Below are 18,936 nucleotides of genomic sequence, written 5' to 3' on the forward strand. Positions count from 1 at the left end.
AACAATCCCTTTACTCAAGGAGCTTACATTCTACTATGAAGATACACTATTTAAGCAGATAAGGAGTAATTTGAGGATCAGGGCATGTAGAAGGAAATGGCACACTAACATTTGAGGGATTAAAAACCTTCATAGGGATACTTGAACTGAACCTTGAAGGAAAGTAAGAATTTAAGAGATGGAGAGGAAGAAGGAGAGCATGAATTTAAACTTAAAGATGAAAAAGCAACATATTTATTTAACTTATTTTTAAATTATAAATTTAAATAATTTTCTGACTACAGTATACCATGTGATCATGTTTACATAAAAGTAATTTTTTGTCTTCAATATATCATCTGTTATAAATATCCAGACAAAAGAACTGGGGAAACTTCTAGCTGCTACTAGTATATCATAAGAAAATTCCCTGTAACAGGGGAAATTCTTGTGGACCCTAAATTCTCACAGGTATAGTTATTTTGACCAGTATCAGATAATCTCAAAGTCAGCAAAGAGCTGAAAGTAGAAGTGCATTTTGAGTGAAGAAGGGAGATAGTTATTGCATATGTATGACATTTATTTCCATAGGAATTCACATCTCAATTCCTTTCACATTTAAGGTTTTTAATTTCCAAAGTTGTTTATTATTGGAGTTGTCTGGGGTGTGTTAAGAAATATCCTAGACTGGGATTGAGACAGGCTCGGGTTGACGAGGCAACTCACTAGTTGTATGCTTTAGAGCATGTCACAACCCATTGGTTGCAGTTTCCTTATGTACAAATTGAGTAGTTCATATTAGATGTAGCTATCCTAAGACTACATCCAATCATAAGGTTCTTATCTTCCATTATCCAATTAGGAAACTAGGATCTGAAATTCACTTTCTAGCAAACTTTGCCCTAATGCATTTAATCTGCAAAATGAGAGATAACTGTGGTATAGCCTTTTGCCCCCTTAGAATGTAACTGTGTTTAGAAACAAACCAGTCCAATTCAATTCAATAAACATTTATTAAGCACCTACTATGTGCCAGGCACTGTGCTAAGCACTAGGGATACAAAAAGAGGCAAAAGAGAGACCCTGCCCTGAAGTAGCTTACAATCTAGTGGGGGGGGGGACAACAACAAGAAGATATATACATATCAAGCTATGTATAGGATAAATAAAAAATAATTTAAAGAGAGAAAGGACTGGAATTAAGAGAGGTTAGAGAAGGTTTCCTGTAGAAAATGAGATTTTAGTTGGGACTTAAAGGAAGCCAGGGAGGTCAGTAGTAGGAGCAGACAGGGGACAGAATGGGGTACAGGTGTGAGGAACAGTCAGAGAAAATGCCTGGAGCCAAGAGATATGGAGGTCTTTTATTGGAACAGCTGGGAGGCCAGTGTCACTGGATTGAAAAATACATGTTGGGGAGTAAGGTGTAAAAAGTGGCTTTACCATTTTAAGGAAACATTTTAGGACAGTTTTCTTTTTTCTTGGAGTAGAAATACTTAGAGACTACCTCCCCTCTGAGATGGAAAGAACCCAGGATTTGGTGTCAAAAAAACCTGTTCAGCTCTGTTTCTTGCTAACTGTGGGACTATGGACCAAGTCTCTTCACCTTTCTTCATCTCATCTGTAAATTATGGGGTTAGATGAGATTTGTACTTTAACAATAAGCTCAAGACCTGAGTTCAAATCAAATTGCCTCATCTATAAAATGAGCTGGATTAGGAAATGGCAAACCACTCCAGGATCTTTGTTAAGAAAACCCCAAATGGATTCGCCAAGAGTCAGATATGACTGAAACAACTGAATAACAAAAAGAATAAGTGCATTCTCTGTTGTCTGGAAGCTTAAAATCAAACTTACTTGGAATAGAGAATATGATTCAATATTTAATGTATGCCTGGCTTATGCTTCTTAAACTACTTATTTTTCAAGGCACATCTCAAGTTCTGCCTCTTACAGAAAGACTTTCCTGATTCACTTGGTCCCTACTCCTCTCTTTGTACTTACACTGTATCTTTTGTTTACTAATCCATTTTTTATTCCTGTTGCATCCCCATGTAGAATATTTACCTGCTGGTATGGTGGAGAGAGCAGTAAGAGCTCCAGAGCCAGAGAGAGGACCCAGGCTCAGTTTCCACCTTGTTGTGAAAGAGCTTGTCAAGCAAATGACTTCCTCTCCCTGGGCCTTCCTTCCTTTCCTCATATGTAAAATGAAGGGGTTGGATTCATTGGCCTCCAACATCCCTTTCAGCTCTAGTTCTAAAATTATTGGGTCAAAAGCTGTTTCTCTCGCGCTCTCTCTCTCTCTCTCTCTCTCTCTCTCTCTCTCTCTCTCTCGTCTTTTGTCTTTGTATCTCTAACTCTTTACAAATAAGTGTTTAATACATACACTTTGAATTGAATCGCTTGCTTAGAAAATCCCATAGGCCTTGGTAACCTAGAGTGGTTAGTACCTTTTTTTTTCCCCAAGTAATATTTTTCAGTAGGTGTTTAAAAAAAAACAAACAAACCCTTATTATTGCCTGATTTACAAAATTCATACAAACCTTAAGCAATTAGCATGGACTTTGATGTACATTAAATTACTCTCAAATGTATACACACCTTGGGAAAAGTGTAATCATAGTAAATCTGTATTTTCTCTTGCAGTGATCCATACGTAAAACTTTCACTGTATGTAGCAGATGAGAACAGAGAGCTTGCTTTGGTGCAGACAAAAACCATTAAAAAGGTAAGTAATCAATTGTTAATTGAAAGTTGTGTTACCAGTGTAAAAACCATAATCCGTCAGCTTCTTTGAAATCAATGTGTTCTCTAAAGATTATGTCTTGAGCCACAAAATACTGTAATTGCCTAGGTTTTTACCTTTAACTGTTCACCCAGTTGTTAGCCTTCCTTCTCTCTTCTTTTTTTATATTTCATGTATTTGCTTAAGATCCTAAATAGCCAGTACTTAGTGCAGTGCCTGGCACATATTAAGTGTATAATAAAGGCCTACTGACTGATTGGCTTAAAAACCACCTTGTTTAACTCTCTTATTTTATAGCTGAGGATTTGAGGTCCAAGCACTGTCTTTCTTTTGTATTTGGACTCTCACTGTCTAGCATATAAGTATTTAATAAAAGTTTCTTTATCGATTAAAAAGCCTTTGGGAGATGGGGGTGAGGGAGTAGGGGGGAAGAGATAGGGCAATGCAGTAGCCTTAACTTAAGAATCTGGAATTCTATGTAGGGAATTCCCAGTACAAATATTCTCTTCACTGATACAGATCAATAATTTATGTTCTCAGATTACTGCCTGGGACCTGAGAAGATAAATGACTCCTTCGTGGTCACATAGCCCTTGAGATTCAGGGTTAACACTTGAGCCTAGATTTTTCCCAACCCCAAGACTGACCCAGTATACACTATGCCACATTGCATCTAAATCTTGTATAGACTAGAGAAAATTTCAGTGTTAGTAATTTTTTAAGGAAGAAAAAAATGTTCCCTTTCCTTTTTTAATAGATAATAAAAACCTTGTTGGTAAATTAGGACATGTCTGTTTCAAACAAAATTAGGCAAGTGCCTTTATCTGTGTTTGTCCTCAATCTATAGCTTAAATTGCAAATATTTTAATTTTAGATACATAATTTAAAATAGTTTTTAAGTAAACTGAGCACCGTCTGGATTTGAGAGGTACAAGAAGAACCAGTCGTCAAACAGAATTAAGTGCTTGTTTAGCTTTATGAGTGCTAAATAAAATAAAAGAGGAATTAGGAAAAAATAGACTTGAACCTCTGGTTCTATCTGGCTATTTGCATGTTTTCCATTTGTAGAATGGGAAACTTTAACAGTGTACCTATATTTTCTATGAAAATAACATTTGTATTTTCACTTGATTATGATTTTGAAAATGATTATTATTTTTTCCTTTACTCTTTGCATTTTTTGGTTCAGTTTTATGTGGCATACACTTGACCCAATCAAGTGATTTGGGATTTGCCTGACTGCTGAATATCCTTATCTTAGCTACTGTAATAATGCTGGCTTTCTGCTACATGGGCAACACGAAATACGTCTCTGAGCTCATCATAGAGGTCATTTTGTGAAAGGAAAAATGATTGTTGTGTAGCCTCTACTCTTTCATAGTGCCTGGCATTAAAAATCTGTTTTCCAAACAGTAGAATGTGTTTTGATTAGTTGGGAGCCTCCCTTGGAGGCGCTGGTGGCCGGCCATTGTTTTCTGCATTATTAGCTGTCATTTGCTCAGCCATCAGTGTGGCAGGAAGGAAGCTGGCTAGGAGTGACTGCAGGGCACTCCTAGCCCACTTTCTCTCAAGAGAGACAGAACAAAACAAACAAAAGCGACAATAGCTTTCTAGTATTGAGAAGTGTTTTCTGCTGTGGGGATTTAAAAAAAATTTTCCCTCTCCCTGCCCCTGCACCCCTGTGTCTGCAGTGGTGACTGCTTCCCTTCCTTTGCCTCCTGGGGTAGTCGACTGCCAACATCCTGGTTAGTATTTCTGTCCTGTTCTCACTGTTGATGAATCACTCTCATCTTCATTCTCTTCATCTCTCTGTTATTCTTCCATGCTGTGCATTTTACTATACATTTTTATTGTTCTGTAGTTTTCCATTTACCTTTGTGCCTCGGGGATTGATAGAATGCACGTCTCAAGGGTTGCGTCCTTATGCAGGAAATAGGAGCCCCGGGCCTAGGTGACTGACATCACATCAAATCTTTTTTTTTCTTTCTCTCTCCCTCCCTCCCTTCCTTTCCTTTTGTCCTTCTTCCTCCCTTTCTCCCTATTTTTCTTCCCTCTTCCTCCTTGTCTCTCTCTTTGCCCTTCCATTCTCTTCCTGCCTCTCCCTTATGTATCTCTTGCTTTCTTTCTTGGTGTATCATTCTCGTTCTTATCCCCTTGCACACTTTTCAATAAAAAATAATGCAGCTTTGTCAGTTGGGGTTTTTTTAATCTTTAGTCATAGAGTTTGTGGAGAAAAGGCAACCTTGACATTTTAATGCCAGGGCAGTGTGCCATTTGTATGACAGTCTTTTGTTTCTATACGTTCCAGTGCAGAATGAGGACTTCTTGCCTTTTTCTTTTCCCATGAAACCTTACCTTAAAGAAATAGGTTGATAAAGGTAGGGATTATTTTGTGTGAGTCTAGCTAACTAGCATACATCAGAAACTGAATGAGGAGTTGTAAAAATATTTTTATATCTATTTTCTTTTCAAATGCATATGTTTATGCATGTGTGTATATGTATAAAGTCTCATTCCTGTATGAGACTAAAAGTCAGACTGGCAAACTTCTTCACTGGAAATATGATCTTGGTTCTTTTTGGGGAGTGCTGCACATCTGGGTATGTACATTGTGCTGAGCAGGCAAATTATTTTTATTTTTTTTCTATTGTTTCACAATTAATATATGTGTATATTAAATATGCATATATAATCCATGATAAAAGCCACTAGTCCTATAATTTAAATTTTTTCCCCTTTGGTTAGTACCTTATGTGATTTTTTTTCCTGAATTCATTAATACAAATGATCCCCTTTGTGAAAGATTCCCTCCAAATTTAACTTTTTAATTTTTAATTAGCAAATGCTAAATTTAATACAAAACCAGTCTTCCTACCCTTTCCCCCAAGCATTTTATTGCTCCATAGAGGATAGACAGTTAAGTCCATCCTCATCTTTGTGTCATATTATTATTTCTGTTTTAATAAATGACATGGTTTTCTTCTCTTCACCATAATGTCTCCATATAGATCCCTGATGATCTCTGTTCTAGTGATAGATTTCTATTAATAGTCTAGAATCTATTTTTAGATCCTCTGCCTCATAAATGCACTCCCACATACGCTTTTCTCTGTGGAAGAATTCCAATCAATTGGCTACATGGTTGGGGTTTTTTGTTGGTTTTTTTGTTTTGTTTGATTTGTGGTTTTTTGGCTGTTTTCTGGATTTCTTAGGCAGCATATTTTCTATATAAACACAAGGATATATATTTAAATCGTATGACTTCAATTGTATTAGAAACCTGTGACAGTTCTAAAGACTATAAGACATGTTTAAAAATAAATAATTTCTCTTACAGACACTGAATCCAAAATGGAATGAAGAATTTTATTTTAGAGTAAGTTTTTTTTAACTTGTTTACACCAATTTGTTCCTAATAATAACTAGTTAGACACATTTTCTTTTGATTTATTTTGGAGAGAGAAGGTGTACTACTGCTTATTTTCAATTTTGTTGGATGGTGAACATTTTGGCTGTTAAGCTTTTTTCTTTCTTAAGGCTATATAGTATCCCAATTTCTCCATACTGGGGTCTAATAAGGAAAATTCAAGAGGCCAGCAGTGCTAAAAACAAAATATGGTATTGCTTCATTCCGGTATAAAGATTTTGTGAATGGAAGAAAATATCATCACTAAAAATATCTAAAAACTATGAAGAAATGGAACTGCTTATTCAGTCTTAATTTGTTAATGCAGTGGTCACAGCAGTAGTACTCTTTCCTCAGAGGATTCTGTAAATGGGGCTCTCTTTGTGCATGGGTGTATGTTTATGTATAATCATCTATCATAATTATGACTGCCAAGTGGCAATTAATACCTAACATTTACTTTCTGACATTTCAGCCTCCTCTGAACAAAGTATTTAAAAGGTTAAAAACAACAACAACAAAGTATGAGAAGAGCTGTCATATTATTTACCTCTTTGACTCATTTAAATATTAGTTAGGGTGTATGGGGAAGGACCGAATAATTTATTAAAGTACTTGGATGTTGTTAGGTTTTTTTTAGAATTTATTTTAGTAGGGATATAATGAAGATGTTTAGAGACTGGCAAAAAATGTTCTAAAGTTCAGAATTAAAATTTTCAACCAGGAAAATCTTTGATGTTCAATTCTGAATTACTTTTTAGAAAAAAGTTATTTTTGTGTTATTAATATTACTAAATTAGGTAAAATGTCAGTAGTTCTTAATCTTTTTTAGCCAGCCCTCTAGGGAGAAGTCTGAGCTGTGAATTAACTTAGAGAATCCTCTAATGTAATTAATCAGTTTTTATTAGTTACTGCTTTAATATTTTGGAAATATTAATTAATTCAACCACTGGAATAATTGAATGGCATTACTATTCTCAAAATAGCACAAAATCTCTAAAAAATTATTTTGTAACAGAATGCCTCATTATTGCCATTTCCATCTAGTCTTAATAGTTTGTTATATGTTGCACCTGCAAAACTTTTTGACTGCTTCTCTAATACATTCAGATCTGAAGCCTGGCATTGTGAACTAAATGGCAGTTAGCTTCCCTTCATACCTTTGAATAGAGAAAATTTTTAATAGTTAGAAGCTGAAAAATCAATGAGCTAAACCAAAATCATGCGCTTGTGTTTTAAAACTCTGTGGAGCAATATTGAATTCTTTTAAATTCCAAATATTTTAAGGCTCTTTTCAGTTTAATGCATTGGTCACATTTAGCAAACATTTGGACACACACTGTTTTATTCAACAAACATTGGCCAGCCCACATTTAATTCTATATTTTTTTTCTTCTTAAACTTTTAGAAGTTCTTTCCCTTGACACTAAAGCTAGGCTAAAGAACAAAACCAGAGGAAGAAATCACCTACATTTAATGCCTTCCCAAGATTTTTAGTGTCCTCTCCAGTACTGTTATCTTGAATGTCATAGGTTTCAAGCTACCAAAAATTCAACCGACTCTTGACTACTTTCTGACTCGATTCTGATAAAATTGTGTTGTTACTTTTGTTCAATCTTCATTTAACCTCAGCCTCAGTAATTTAATCTGCAAACAGAAATAGTTTGTGTGTTTTTTTTTAAATTGCTGCACAAGGGTTTGTATGTGTTTATTCGATTTAAAAAATGGTACTAGAAATCTGAGCGATTCATTCAAATCTCTTACTTGTTAGAAGATATACGACGGCCTTGAAATTATGGTTTTAAAAGAAATCAAAATTTTCCTCTTCATGGGTAGAAAAGAAAAAAGACAATTTCTGTCCTACTGTCTCCAGTATCAAAGAATTTTAGAACCAGATAAGAACTTTGAGATGTCTACATTTAAGAATCTCTTTATTTTACAGTCTAGGAAAACAAGATCTTAGATGGTTAAATGACTTGCCCACACACACATAGCAAGTTTGTGTCAGAGTCAGGGCCGGAAATATTCCCTTATAATTTATAATACATTCGTTGATCCTGGAACATTTGAGAAGTGGATAAAGAGCATTGAGGAAAAAGAGAATTCCATAATGTTATTATTATGTATCAGTAATTCTGGATGCCTTTGTGTGTCTAGCATTTTAGGAGTTTATAAAATATAGACTGAATCTTTAAGGAATTCTAATCCAAACCTCTCATTTTACAAAATGAAGAAGTTGAGACCCAGGAAGTGATTTGTCCAAGGATCCATGGATAGCAAATATTAGAGCTGATATTTGCACCTATGTCCCCAGACTCTATATCATTTCTATATCATTATGTCATGTCTCATGTGTTCTCTTTTTTAAAAATCTGGATTACTTCAAACATTTAAGAAAACATTCCATGTTATGGGCCATTTAAAGTATTTAGTACATAGTAGGTATTTAATAAATGCTTGTTGAATGATTGATTGATTAGGAGTGAAAGAATGATGAAGACCATGAGGAAGAAAGAGTGATGCAGCTTGAGGTCAGAGGCAAAGAAAACCCATTAAACAATTTAGGTGGCACAGTGCTTTGAACACTGGTCCTGACTTGGGCAGACCTGAGTTCCAATCCAGATTCAGATAGTCACTAGCTTTGTGACCCTGGGCAAGTCACTTAACCTCTCTCTGCTTCAGTTTCCTCAACTGTAAAATGATGATGAGAAGAGTACCCACCTCACCGAGTTGTCGCAAGGATCATGAGTTATTTGTAAAGTGCTTAATACAGTGCCTGGCATATTGTACGTGGTTAATAAGTGCTTTTTTCCCTTCCTTTCCCCACTGGCTCTAGCTCTGGCCCTGGCCTAGATATTACATAGTTGTGGGAACTTCTCTCATATCTTTGTAGAGCACTTATCTGTGACCTGCCTAGGAGAAAACTCCTTGGGCTTCAAGTTTCTATGGAAAGATGGGGCCGTAGATAATCTCAGGAAATGCCTTTTATAACAGATAAAAATTAAATTTTAAAACACTTAAAATTATTTCTCAGAAAAAAATACATAGCAATTTTTTTATTCTCATTTGTTTCAGTATTGTAGCTAAAAGTCTGTAACAGCCAGAAAATTAAAAATTTGTTTTAGATGTCTGCCACTGTAGACATTGTTCATATTAGACAAATATGTTAGATGAGTGTATCTCCAGTTTATCATTGTTTTTGTTTGCTTTTGTTTTACCTTTTGAGTATTTTGTTGTTGTTGTTTTGAATTCTTTTTATTTTTGAGTCACTGAAGGTGACATTTGTGTTTCTTATAGGTAAATCCATCCAATCATAGACTCCTGTTTGAAGTATTTGATGAAAACAGATTGGTAAGTTTCGACCTTCAACTCTCCACCATCCCCTTCCCCAAACAATTATCTTAATGTGAAAATTGCATCTTTTTTTATGGTATACCAAAGCAAATTTGAATAGTTGAGTGCATTTGTTTATGTATTTAGAATTTTTTTTTTATTTTTGGTTCTGGTACTTCGATTTTATCAGTGTAGGAAATTGCCTGACATAGAAAATTCATCCACCAATGCAGATAGTCAATTCATCTGTAATTTATAATCCTGAATAATTGTTTGGCCCACTGAAAACTTAAGTGGCTTGTCTGTGGCTCACGCAGATAATATGTGCAGAAAAAAGACTTGGACCTGGGTCTTTGGAACTAGATCACTCTGAATCTCAGTGTATGTGACTTTCAATGTGACTTTGTCTAGCCGTCTACACTCATATTAACATGTGTATGTCATGGGTCAGAGCAATTTATATAGTAATATCCAGATATTTTTAAAAAATTAAATATTTCTCATCTATATTTGTGCTAATTATGTGGTAGAGGCACAGGAGAAGATTAATGATATTTGTGTATGTGTGTGTTTTTTCTCCCAATAGGTAAAAATAAAACCCCCTAATGTTAACATCGACTCTTTATGTGCTGATGTTTGGTATTCAGAATGGTGGTATAAGTTATGGTTAAAAATTACTCATTATTTGTAAACTAACTATGTGGAATTCCAAAGTATATATGTCCACATGGCTTTTCATTATGTAAAGTAGTTCAAGATATATTTAATAACTTGACAAGAGGGATGGATTGTCCTATGAGAGGAAAAAAAAAACAACTTTTTTTTATCACAGTTTTTTTTAAAGTGTTTTGTTGTTGTTGTTTAGTGGTTTTTTAGTTGTGTCCAACTCTTTGTGACCCCATTTGGGATTTTCTTGGCAGAGATACTGGAGTGGTTTACTATTTCCTTCTCCAGATCATTTTACAAACTAAAACAAACAGGGTTAAGTGACTTGCCCAGGATCACACAGCTAGTAAGTGTCTGAGGCCAGATCTGAACTCTTGGAGATGAGTCTTTCCTGACTCTGGGCTTGGTACTCTATCCACTATACCACCTAACTGCCCCCAAAAAATGGTTAGTTGTCTCCTTTAAAGTATGGAAGGAAAACTTCTATCTGGAATGCTTAGTTAAAATAGCTTCCAGATAACAATTAGGGGAAAAAATGCAAAAAGCTTTTCAATTCGAGATTTTGTTTCCTCCTTTTGCTTAAATGGGGAAAATACATTATACATCTAAGTAGACCCTTTATTAAAAGGGGTAAAAAGACCATTATTACAAGGATGCCATGTATGGCAATCCCCAGAATCATATGCCAGAAAAATCAGTTTACCAGGGTTCAAATCTAGCCATAGACAGTTACCAGCTACGTGAGCTTAGACAAACTATCCAGGGGTGGGGAACCTCGGGCCTCGAGGCCACATCTGGCCCTCTAGGTCCTTAAGTGCAGCTCTTTGACTGAATCCAAACTTCACAAAACAAATCCTCTTAATGAAAGGATTTGTGCGGGTTCCCCACCCTTGATGTCCTAACCTCTCTCTGCTTCAGCTTCCTTATCTATAAACTGGGGATAATAACAGTGCCCACTTCCCAGAGATGTTATAAGGATAAAATGAGAGAATATTTGTAAAACATTTGGTAAACCTTAAAGCACTGTAAAATGCTGCTGCTGCCGCCATTGCAGCTACTGCTGCTCCTGCTACTGCTTATTACTCCTTCTCCTCTTACTACCACTATTACTACTCTGTCCCCTCCTCTTCCTTTACTCACTGTCCCCAAAATGTAGATTCCCATTGTTTAGTACTTTGGTATAATTTTCAAACCAGAATATACCTTTATAGATCCATCCAGATACAAACAGCCTTTTACCCACCCATTCCCCAGTCCTGTTTCACAGATGAAGAAAGAATTGGTGACCACAGAGTTGGTGAAGGAACTTGTCCCAGATCACACTGCTTTTTAGTCAAAGACAGAGGCGGTATTTAAGCCCATGTCTTCGAGTTCTTGGGGAGTATTTCTTGACCATGCTATTTTATTTAATTTAAATCAGTATGTACCTTCATTGGCATTATGGAGATCAAATAATGTTCACTCTGTCTTTTTAAACCTTAATGTCATTCCCAAAACCATCTAAAATAAGTTAGATTTCCTCATGTTTCTCAGAAACTCTTAAATTTAAAAATATATGGGTCCAGTGTTGGTGAATGTATAGTTTGACCCCCCAAAAATTATGAACTAAGAAATCCATAAAAATATATGTAGCCATATAGTATATAAATAATGTTAACATTTTTATTGTCGTTGATCTAAATTCTGTTATGCACATATGCTTATACTCAGATAGAAATGAATGGGGGTTTATTTTGGGATGGGGGGGTTGATTTTTGCTATGCCTTATTTACACATAGCCAGGAAAAGTTAGATGGAAGAGACTGTATCTTAATCCCTTAAGATAAGACAGAGCCAACTCAAGTATACTAGATCTTGATAATTAAATGAGACGTAATACCTAGAAAAGAAATAAATGGGTTTTTTTTTTTTTGGTTGAACTTAATTTTGCATTTAGCATACTGTTTCTAGTCCAAAAGAATTCACTGTGAAAATAAAAGGATTTCCCTTATTTCTTTATTTAACTATGCTACCTTTAAGATTTTCTTGTATTCTGTCTCTTGCCCCTCCAGCATTCCGTGTTAGGAGGGTCTAAATTGCATAAGACATGTTTGGCAGTGCACTGCTGTAGAAAGAATGCTTTATCTGAAAATTATGTTTAATAATACTAACACCTGGGTTTGCACCAAGCTGTCTGCAGCACTGTTACTGTGTGACGAATAGCTGTGTTCTTTCTTGTTGGCACGGAGGCCTGTTAAAGACAATATGGGATTGTGCTGGTGCTTGGCAGTTTTAGTGTTGAACAAGCCAGATTCCATTTCTCTCATAATTGGTCATCTTGACATTTGAAAACATGCCGCTAGAAAACAGATTTGGATGTCTAAACATGGTGTTGAACTCCCCCCACCCCCACACCACCCCATATCCATGATTCCAGATCTGTTGTCAAAGCTATACTTTGGGATTTTAATAGAAACTTGTCTAGGCCTTTCTATTTGGATTGTATTCCCTTCCTACCCCAGGTCAATCTATATAGTTAAATAATTGCTATTTCTGGTCTGTGAGAAAGAGTTAATACGAAAGACAATGATAAATGATTCTTTTTAAAACTGTTGTTCTGATTTAATGAAACTGATGACTTTTTATGAATTTTAAATTCACAAAACTATTTTGTGAAGCATTTTGGCTTTTAGCAAGCATAAGAATATCCCATATGGGCATCCAAAATGCAGTATTTGGTGCAACATTGCCTCTATATGGTGTCCATATGAAATTAATACAAATCTGCATATATGCCAACCTTTTTTGGTTTTCTTCAGTCTTTCCTACCTGGCACGTACGAGGGCAATATTTTCTCAAGCTGTGTTTCTTATTGCTCTTTTTCTTTCCTCGGGTGAGAATTCTTCTTTGTAACCTTTTTTTCTTTTTGGTAGCTGTTAAGGAGAAAGTTTCAGTGTAGTGGCAAGATTTATAGTATTAACTCCAGCAGTATTTTAAATTGTCTCCCACCCCATCCCCCACATAGATATTTTCTTACTTGTTGATCATAGTCTAATTATTTAGCATTAAAGGGAGCTACTTCTGGGTAGTGTGTAATTATATTTATAGTGCGTTTTTATTAGTTTGCATTCCGCCATGGTAGTCTGATGATGTCATAAATAACCCAGCAAAACAAACAAACAAACAAAATCTGCTGCTGCTGAAAACCTGAGACCTCTTTCTACTTTTTAAGTTGGTCTTTCTGAGGAGGTGGTGAGGGGATATGGGAAAATGTGGGGCTGTTTTTTAATGGAAGGCAATTTGTATTCATTTGGGAGAGTGTGCTGCGTGTGTGGGTGTGCGTGCGTGTGTGTGTGAGCGTGTGCATGCATGTTGCTTAGTTCAGAAGTGCCCTGTGAATATGATGTGATTTAGATTAATAGTAGCGCTGAGAGTGTTTGCTGCCCTAGTCAGCTGTGAGAGCTCGCCCGCTGGGGCAATGCCTTTCTGATGGAAAAAGAGCAGCTGGGAAGGTGCTGTTTCAGGCTCTTACTGTTTAAAAGAGAGGGAGAGGGAGAGGGAGGAAAAAAAAAAAAACAACCCAAGTCCAGAAGCTGGCATTGGAGAGGGAGAGCAAGGTCATGTGGCTCTAACCATCCTACCCTCTGTCCCAGTGTGCAGAAGCTCTGATTCCTCTTATCCAATCATGCCTGGAATGCAGCTTGCCACTTGGGTTATTTCTGCTATCTGTCACTATCGTTGGTGCAGTGCTAACGGTTTGGCAGATGGGACAATTTTTCTTGGAGTTTATGTCTTTGATTTTTAACTTCTGGCAGTGCCTGAATTGTTGTTGTTGTTTCCCTCTCCCTTCCTGCCCTCCTGTTAAACCATGGCCCATCGGCTGCGGTTTCATTTTGGCTCTGGTCGAAGCAACACAGCCCCTGAATCAGAGATCCTAGATCGAGAGAGAGAAGACGACTTTTTTATGGCATTCCACACTTTGCCAAGGAGAAACAGTCCTCACCCATTCTCTCAAAATGGAGCAGAGTATGGTGGCGGTAGCCTACAAGAAGTGGGATCCCTCAAACGAAGCACATCCATGTTTATCCCTCAGCTGCTGAATAACATTGATGCCCGTCCAACAAGGAGCTCATCTGTGCAAATCTCCCTGCAGCGCAAAGCTGTGAACGGACATACGGATGAGTGCAGGGCACCAGAATCTCTTGAGGAGGACCTTCCCTATAAATTTTCAGATCTTAGGGAGAATTTTACTACACCAGTAAGTAGATCTTCTTCATCCCAAAGCAGCTCCCAAGGAACTTCAGAAAGAGAATCCCCCAGTAATTCTCCACCAAGGTTGCTTGATGATTTAGGACAACAGGTCAATGGATCTAATAACACTTGCAGTCACAGAGTGTTTTGTACCGTTCCTTCAGATAACCAAGGTGATGCTATCCCCTCAGTTGCTCAGGCTGTAGAAGGCAATGAAAATGCTTCCGGCTCGAACATCACTGGAGTAAGAATTCAGCATCGTGCTTCAAGCGCAGAAATGCGTCAGGTTAGACTCTTGCCCTTTGGATCAGAAGTTCAGAACAACCCTTCTGCTCCTGAGCCCAGGCGTTGGTCTTTGCAACATGTGCCAGATGTATCTTCTAGTTCTGGGAAAAGGTGTTTTGTTTTCCAGTTGCAGCAACCCCAAGCAAGCACTCCAAGCCCTGGTGGTGATTACAATTTTGGATTTACTGGAACAAAGGGGGACAGGTTGGTCAGGTATCCAAGAATAAGGCTAGAGAGGAGTACCTCTTATCCAGTGCAACCTCGACCTGAGCGAGTTAGCCCAATGGAAGACAGAGTGAATTCAGAGCTTCCTAACAATAGCAGGAATTGTCCTGAAATACATAGGAGTAACTCAGTAGAAAGGATCCCACAGAGTAAGGGCTGCACTTTTAAGATCAGGCAAGATCAGAATTCCCGACAACAACACTTTAGAATTCTTGTCACTCGTGGTCATGAAGAACCTCACCAGACTCTTGAAGAGAATAGTTCAGACACACCTGCTTCAACAGCAGCAGACACTCTGGTAAGTTAGCCATTGAATGTGGTATGTTCCTATTTGAACATTAGACAAAAGTAATGGGTTCAAACTGGGAATGCTTTTTTGTTTTTTGTTTTATTTGGGGTTTTGTTTTGGTTTTTTGGCATTACAACTAAAAGAAGCTTTCTTCTACAGCATTTGAAGTTTTCCTTTTCAAAGAACCAGGTTACTCATAATTTCTAGCCTCAAATCATGTTGTTCTCATGCTCTTGATATGTACCTGTGGGTCCAGTATTTGGTTGGAATCATAATGTTATAATAAGACCGACATGTTTTGCAAGAAAATACTTATCAGTTAAAAAGTTTTGTTCCTTGTAAGTCTTCAGATGCCCTTACCTGACTTTGTTTGAAGCAAATATGTCCATGTCCCCATTTTGGCGAAATATAATGGTTTCCCTTTTTCAGTGCTTAAAAAGCAATTCCATCCTCCCCATCTAAAAAAAACTAAAACTAAAAAACCAAACCTAGCCAAAGGTCACATGCTAATGTTGGAAAATCCATAAGGAACCTATTTGCAGCTTCATCCTGTGCTGGGCCTTTTTATCAAAAGTAATTTATGCTTTAAAGTGTTAGGAAGTAGGGAAATAATGATGTAGTTTCTCTTAACTAATTAAAATGTTTACATCAATACATGTCCCAAAGTTTTTTTCTGCTGTGTTAGGAGTCGGTCTAGTTCAGATACTTTTATTTGTTTGCTTTGATTAATTAAGAAGTGTACTCCATGTGAATAGCAATGCAGTACATGTGGTATGTTACTTATTTTTGAAGCAAAATAACTTTAGGGACCAAGCATGGGTAAAACTTTTATGGGGAATCATTAATTCTCAAGTTGCATTACAGTGCAATTTAACACTGCCCACTTGAGACTCCAGGCTCAATGATGCTGTATATAGAATAGTAAGTGCACTATCTCCAGCTGTGAAAACAGACTCACTCACACAGACTCTGGCGCTTGCTGCCTGTGTGCGTTCCTGTTCTCCTAGGCTCTCCCTTTCAGTGAAATGTAGCACAGAAAGACAGCTGCTTACTTCACCCAGGCCATATGATGACTCTGCAGCTCTCATAGTTTCTATCTAGCAAAACAAGTGATATGGAAACTTTAATCAGATTGATTTCTTTTGTTTATAACCACTAGATTTAAGTGCTTTCTAAAAGAATTCATTCCCTATGTTTTGCATCATCATTTTTATTATTATTATTATTATTATTATTATTATTATTATTATTTTGTCTTTCAGCATCATGTAGCATCCTTACCTTGCTAAAAAGCTTGTTTCTGATAGTAAATATAAAAATCTATCTATCTCTATGTATTTTTTCCAGTGCTTTGCTCTACAGATGCTTCCTTTCTGTTTTATGAGTTGTAGCGATTTGTAACATTAGCTTCTTAAATAATAATTAGGCTGGTTGATATCCCTGCTAAGCTCACTGTGCCACTTTTTCAAGGGTGCAGCAAATGCTATCTCCTGGATGACTTTATTCAACTCCCCATTTTTGCTCTTTTCTCTCTCAGTCCACCCCACTCCCTTCCTTTTTTTTAATATCTCTAACCCCTTTCTGGTAAACAGCTGTGTGTTTCATCATTGCTTTAGCTTAATGTTATTCCTCATAAAGTAGTAGAATAACTACATAGAAAAGGGTTAGGAAACTGCTGACATTTTAGAAGTATTTCCCCCAGATATGAATATGTCAGTGTAGGTTCAAAGCCTTCATGTCTTCAACAGTCATCTCCAGTGCACTGCTTCACTTGGGTCACTCCTATCATAAGGACTTCTTTAAAATATTCACAATCTTATTTTGGCAACTTGTTTCCTTAAAAGACAATTTTGATCATTACCATATTTCTGGCATCCAATTTGTACCACCAAAATATTAGCTAGTTTTATAGTTAGACTGTTGGGCATAAAGGCATTTAAGCATTTTTAAAAATTATAAATAGGTTTCTAATTTAAGTGTTTCCGACTAGATTTATTTTAGTATGTAATTATCTTTTGAAAAATTTTTAATCAGAGACATTCAGGAGAATGGAGAGCCAAAAAAAAAAAAAAAGAACATTCTCTGGATATCTTGGACAATTAATTCAAAGAGCCACTATTGAGGTCCATTGGCATTTTCTTTGACAGAAACATAGGTTATCAAGTAGTGTATATGAATTGGCTGTTGGAAGCAACAACCCAAAGAATTCTAACCCTTTTATTTTTAAATTTCTCTTTACTTTAGAAGCAGGTTCTCCTCTCTCCTTTTTGCTGCATTGCATGTGTTTGATGTGAGCCCAGCCTTAGAGTGCAGGCAGCAGCTGCCACAGCCTTATTTATCTTGAGGGGAAGCATTCATATGGGCGTCTACAGACCTACTGTCATCAAGTGTTTGTGATCTTTCAAATATCTTCTGTTTTACTGAGAAGTTTTTTCAATCCAAGAATGGATTCATTATGAGGTTTCATGAAATATTAACTAAAAATGAGACTAGTAGAAGGCCAAATTTATTCCATGAAGAATGTCTGGAAACTTTTTTTTCTTAATTTAGGAATGATACTCAGAATTCCATCCACACACATGCACGCGCACACACTCATGTATGTGTATAGACATGTCTATGTAAATGTGTTAATACATATATGTAGATAGAGATGGATATCTATTCTTATACATATGTGTCTACATATAGACACATATGTAGATATGTGTGTACTTATGTGTTCCTCCAAGAATCTTGGAGCAAATACAGTCCAACCCTCTCATAATGTTAGTTTTAGTAAAGAATTGACATTTGCCTGATAAGATAACCTGGTTAAGTCAAGCTTTGACTAATTGTTTGTCATTATATTTCTGGGGATCCAAAGTTAACATGTATTTGTGTAAGGAGCTATGTTATAATCAACTTATACTAAACTTGGTTTTTTTCAACAGTTACTCTCCACTCAGTTGTTTCTAATGATTATACTATCTCATTAGCCCTGTAACCTGAGAGGAGATTAAGGTTTTATCAATAGCTATTGGCTTCTTTCACTTAACTCTTGTTAAGAATGTCTTGGGGGATTTACATGTTAGTTTGGTTTATCGGAAAAGGGAAAGTTTATTTACATTTCACACGATTGAACTTAGTGTTTTCAAAATTTTATTATATTTGACATTGGTAGTACTTTGTCAATGATATATAATTTCACATACATATAACCACTCATTCTTCTTCCTGTCTTTAAAAAAAATCCTGTTATGTAAGAATCTACCCAGCATATATCAGGAACAGAGCAGCAGCCACAAATACTTGAGGGCCTACTGTATATATTGCATAATACCAAGCATTTGCAGAGTTGGATAGAAGGGTGTCAAATATGATGCAGGATCTTACCCTATATGTCAGATATGTCAGAGATATGTCAGATTTGAAACCGTAAAAATCGACTATTGAATCAAGTCCGGACTAAGGAGAAGAACCTTTCCAGCCTTATCTGTTTTTTGCCTAATCTGTAAGAGTCAAACTGAGCTACTATTTTTTATTACCTTTCTCAATTTCTCATCTAATTTTTTTTTTGCTAATATTGTGTTCCCAATTCTCAGATTCATTACCCTTTTACCACAGCATTATCTGTTGGTATTATTTCCATCTTTCAACTTCCAACATCTATAGCACTTCCTATGAATCCTTTCCTAAATCTTCCCCACTTTTCTCCAGATAGAAGTAAATTTCCCCTCTCGGTGTCTCACATAATATTTTGTACTTCTCTTGTATATTTATATTCCAGTTTTTATTATA

The 18,936-nt window shown here is 36.3% G+C and overlaps 1 protein-coding gene across 5 annotated transcripts in view; it reads left to right on the forward strand.

Annotated features, from left to right (window-relative positions):
• NEDD4L (neural precursor cell expressed, developmentally down-regulated 4-like, E3 ubiquitin protein ligase) overlaps positions 1-18,936 on the forward strand; it is a 452,792-nt gene that overhangs the window by 252,960 nt on the left and 180,896 nt on the right. For 3 of the 5 annotated variants that reach the window (XM_027868834.1, XM_027868835.1, XM_027868837.1), the window contains exons 3-5: positions 2,623-2,704; positions 6,060-6,098; positions 9,426-9,479. In XM_027868834.1, coding sequence (XP_027724635.1) covers positions 2,623-2,704; positions 6,060-6,098; positions 9,426-9,479 — 175 coding nt within the window. Of the gene's footprint in view, positions 1-2,622; positions 2,705-6,059; positions 6,099-9,425; positions 9,480-13,974; positions 15,166-18,936 lie in introns of those variants that run through there. The other 2 variants (XM_027868833.1, XM_027868836.1) reach the window with 1 other exon arrangement.

Source organism: Vombatus ursinus, unplaced genomic scaffold (assembly GCF_900497805.2).
Source record: "Vombatus ursinus unplaced genomic scaffold, bare-nosed wombat genome assembly UNPS02014791.1, whole genome shotgun sequence".
Lineage (NCBI taxonomy): Eukaryota > Metazoa > Chordata > Mammalia > Diprotodontia > Vombatidae > Vombatus > Vombatus ursinus.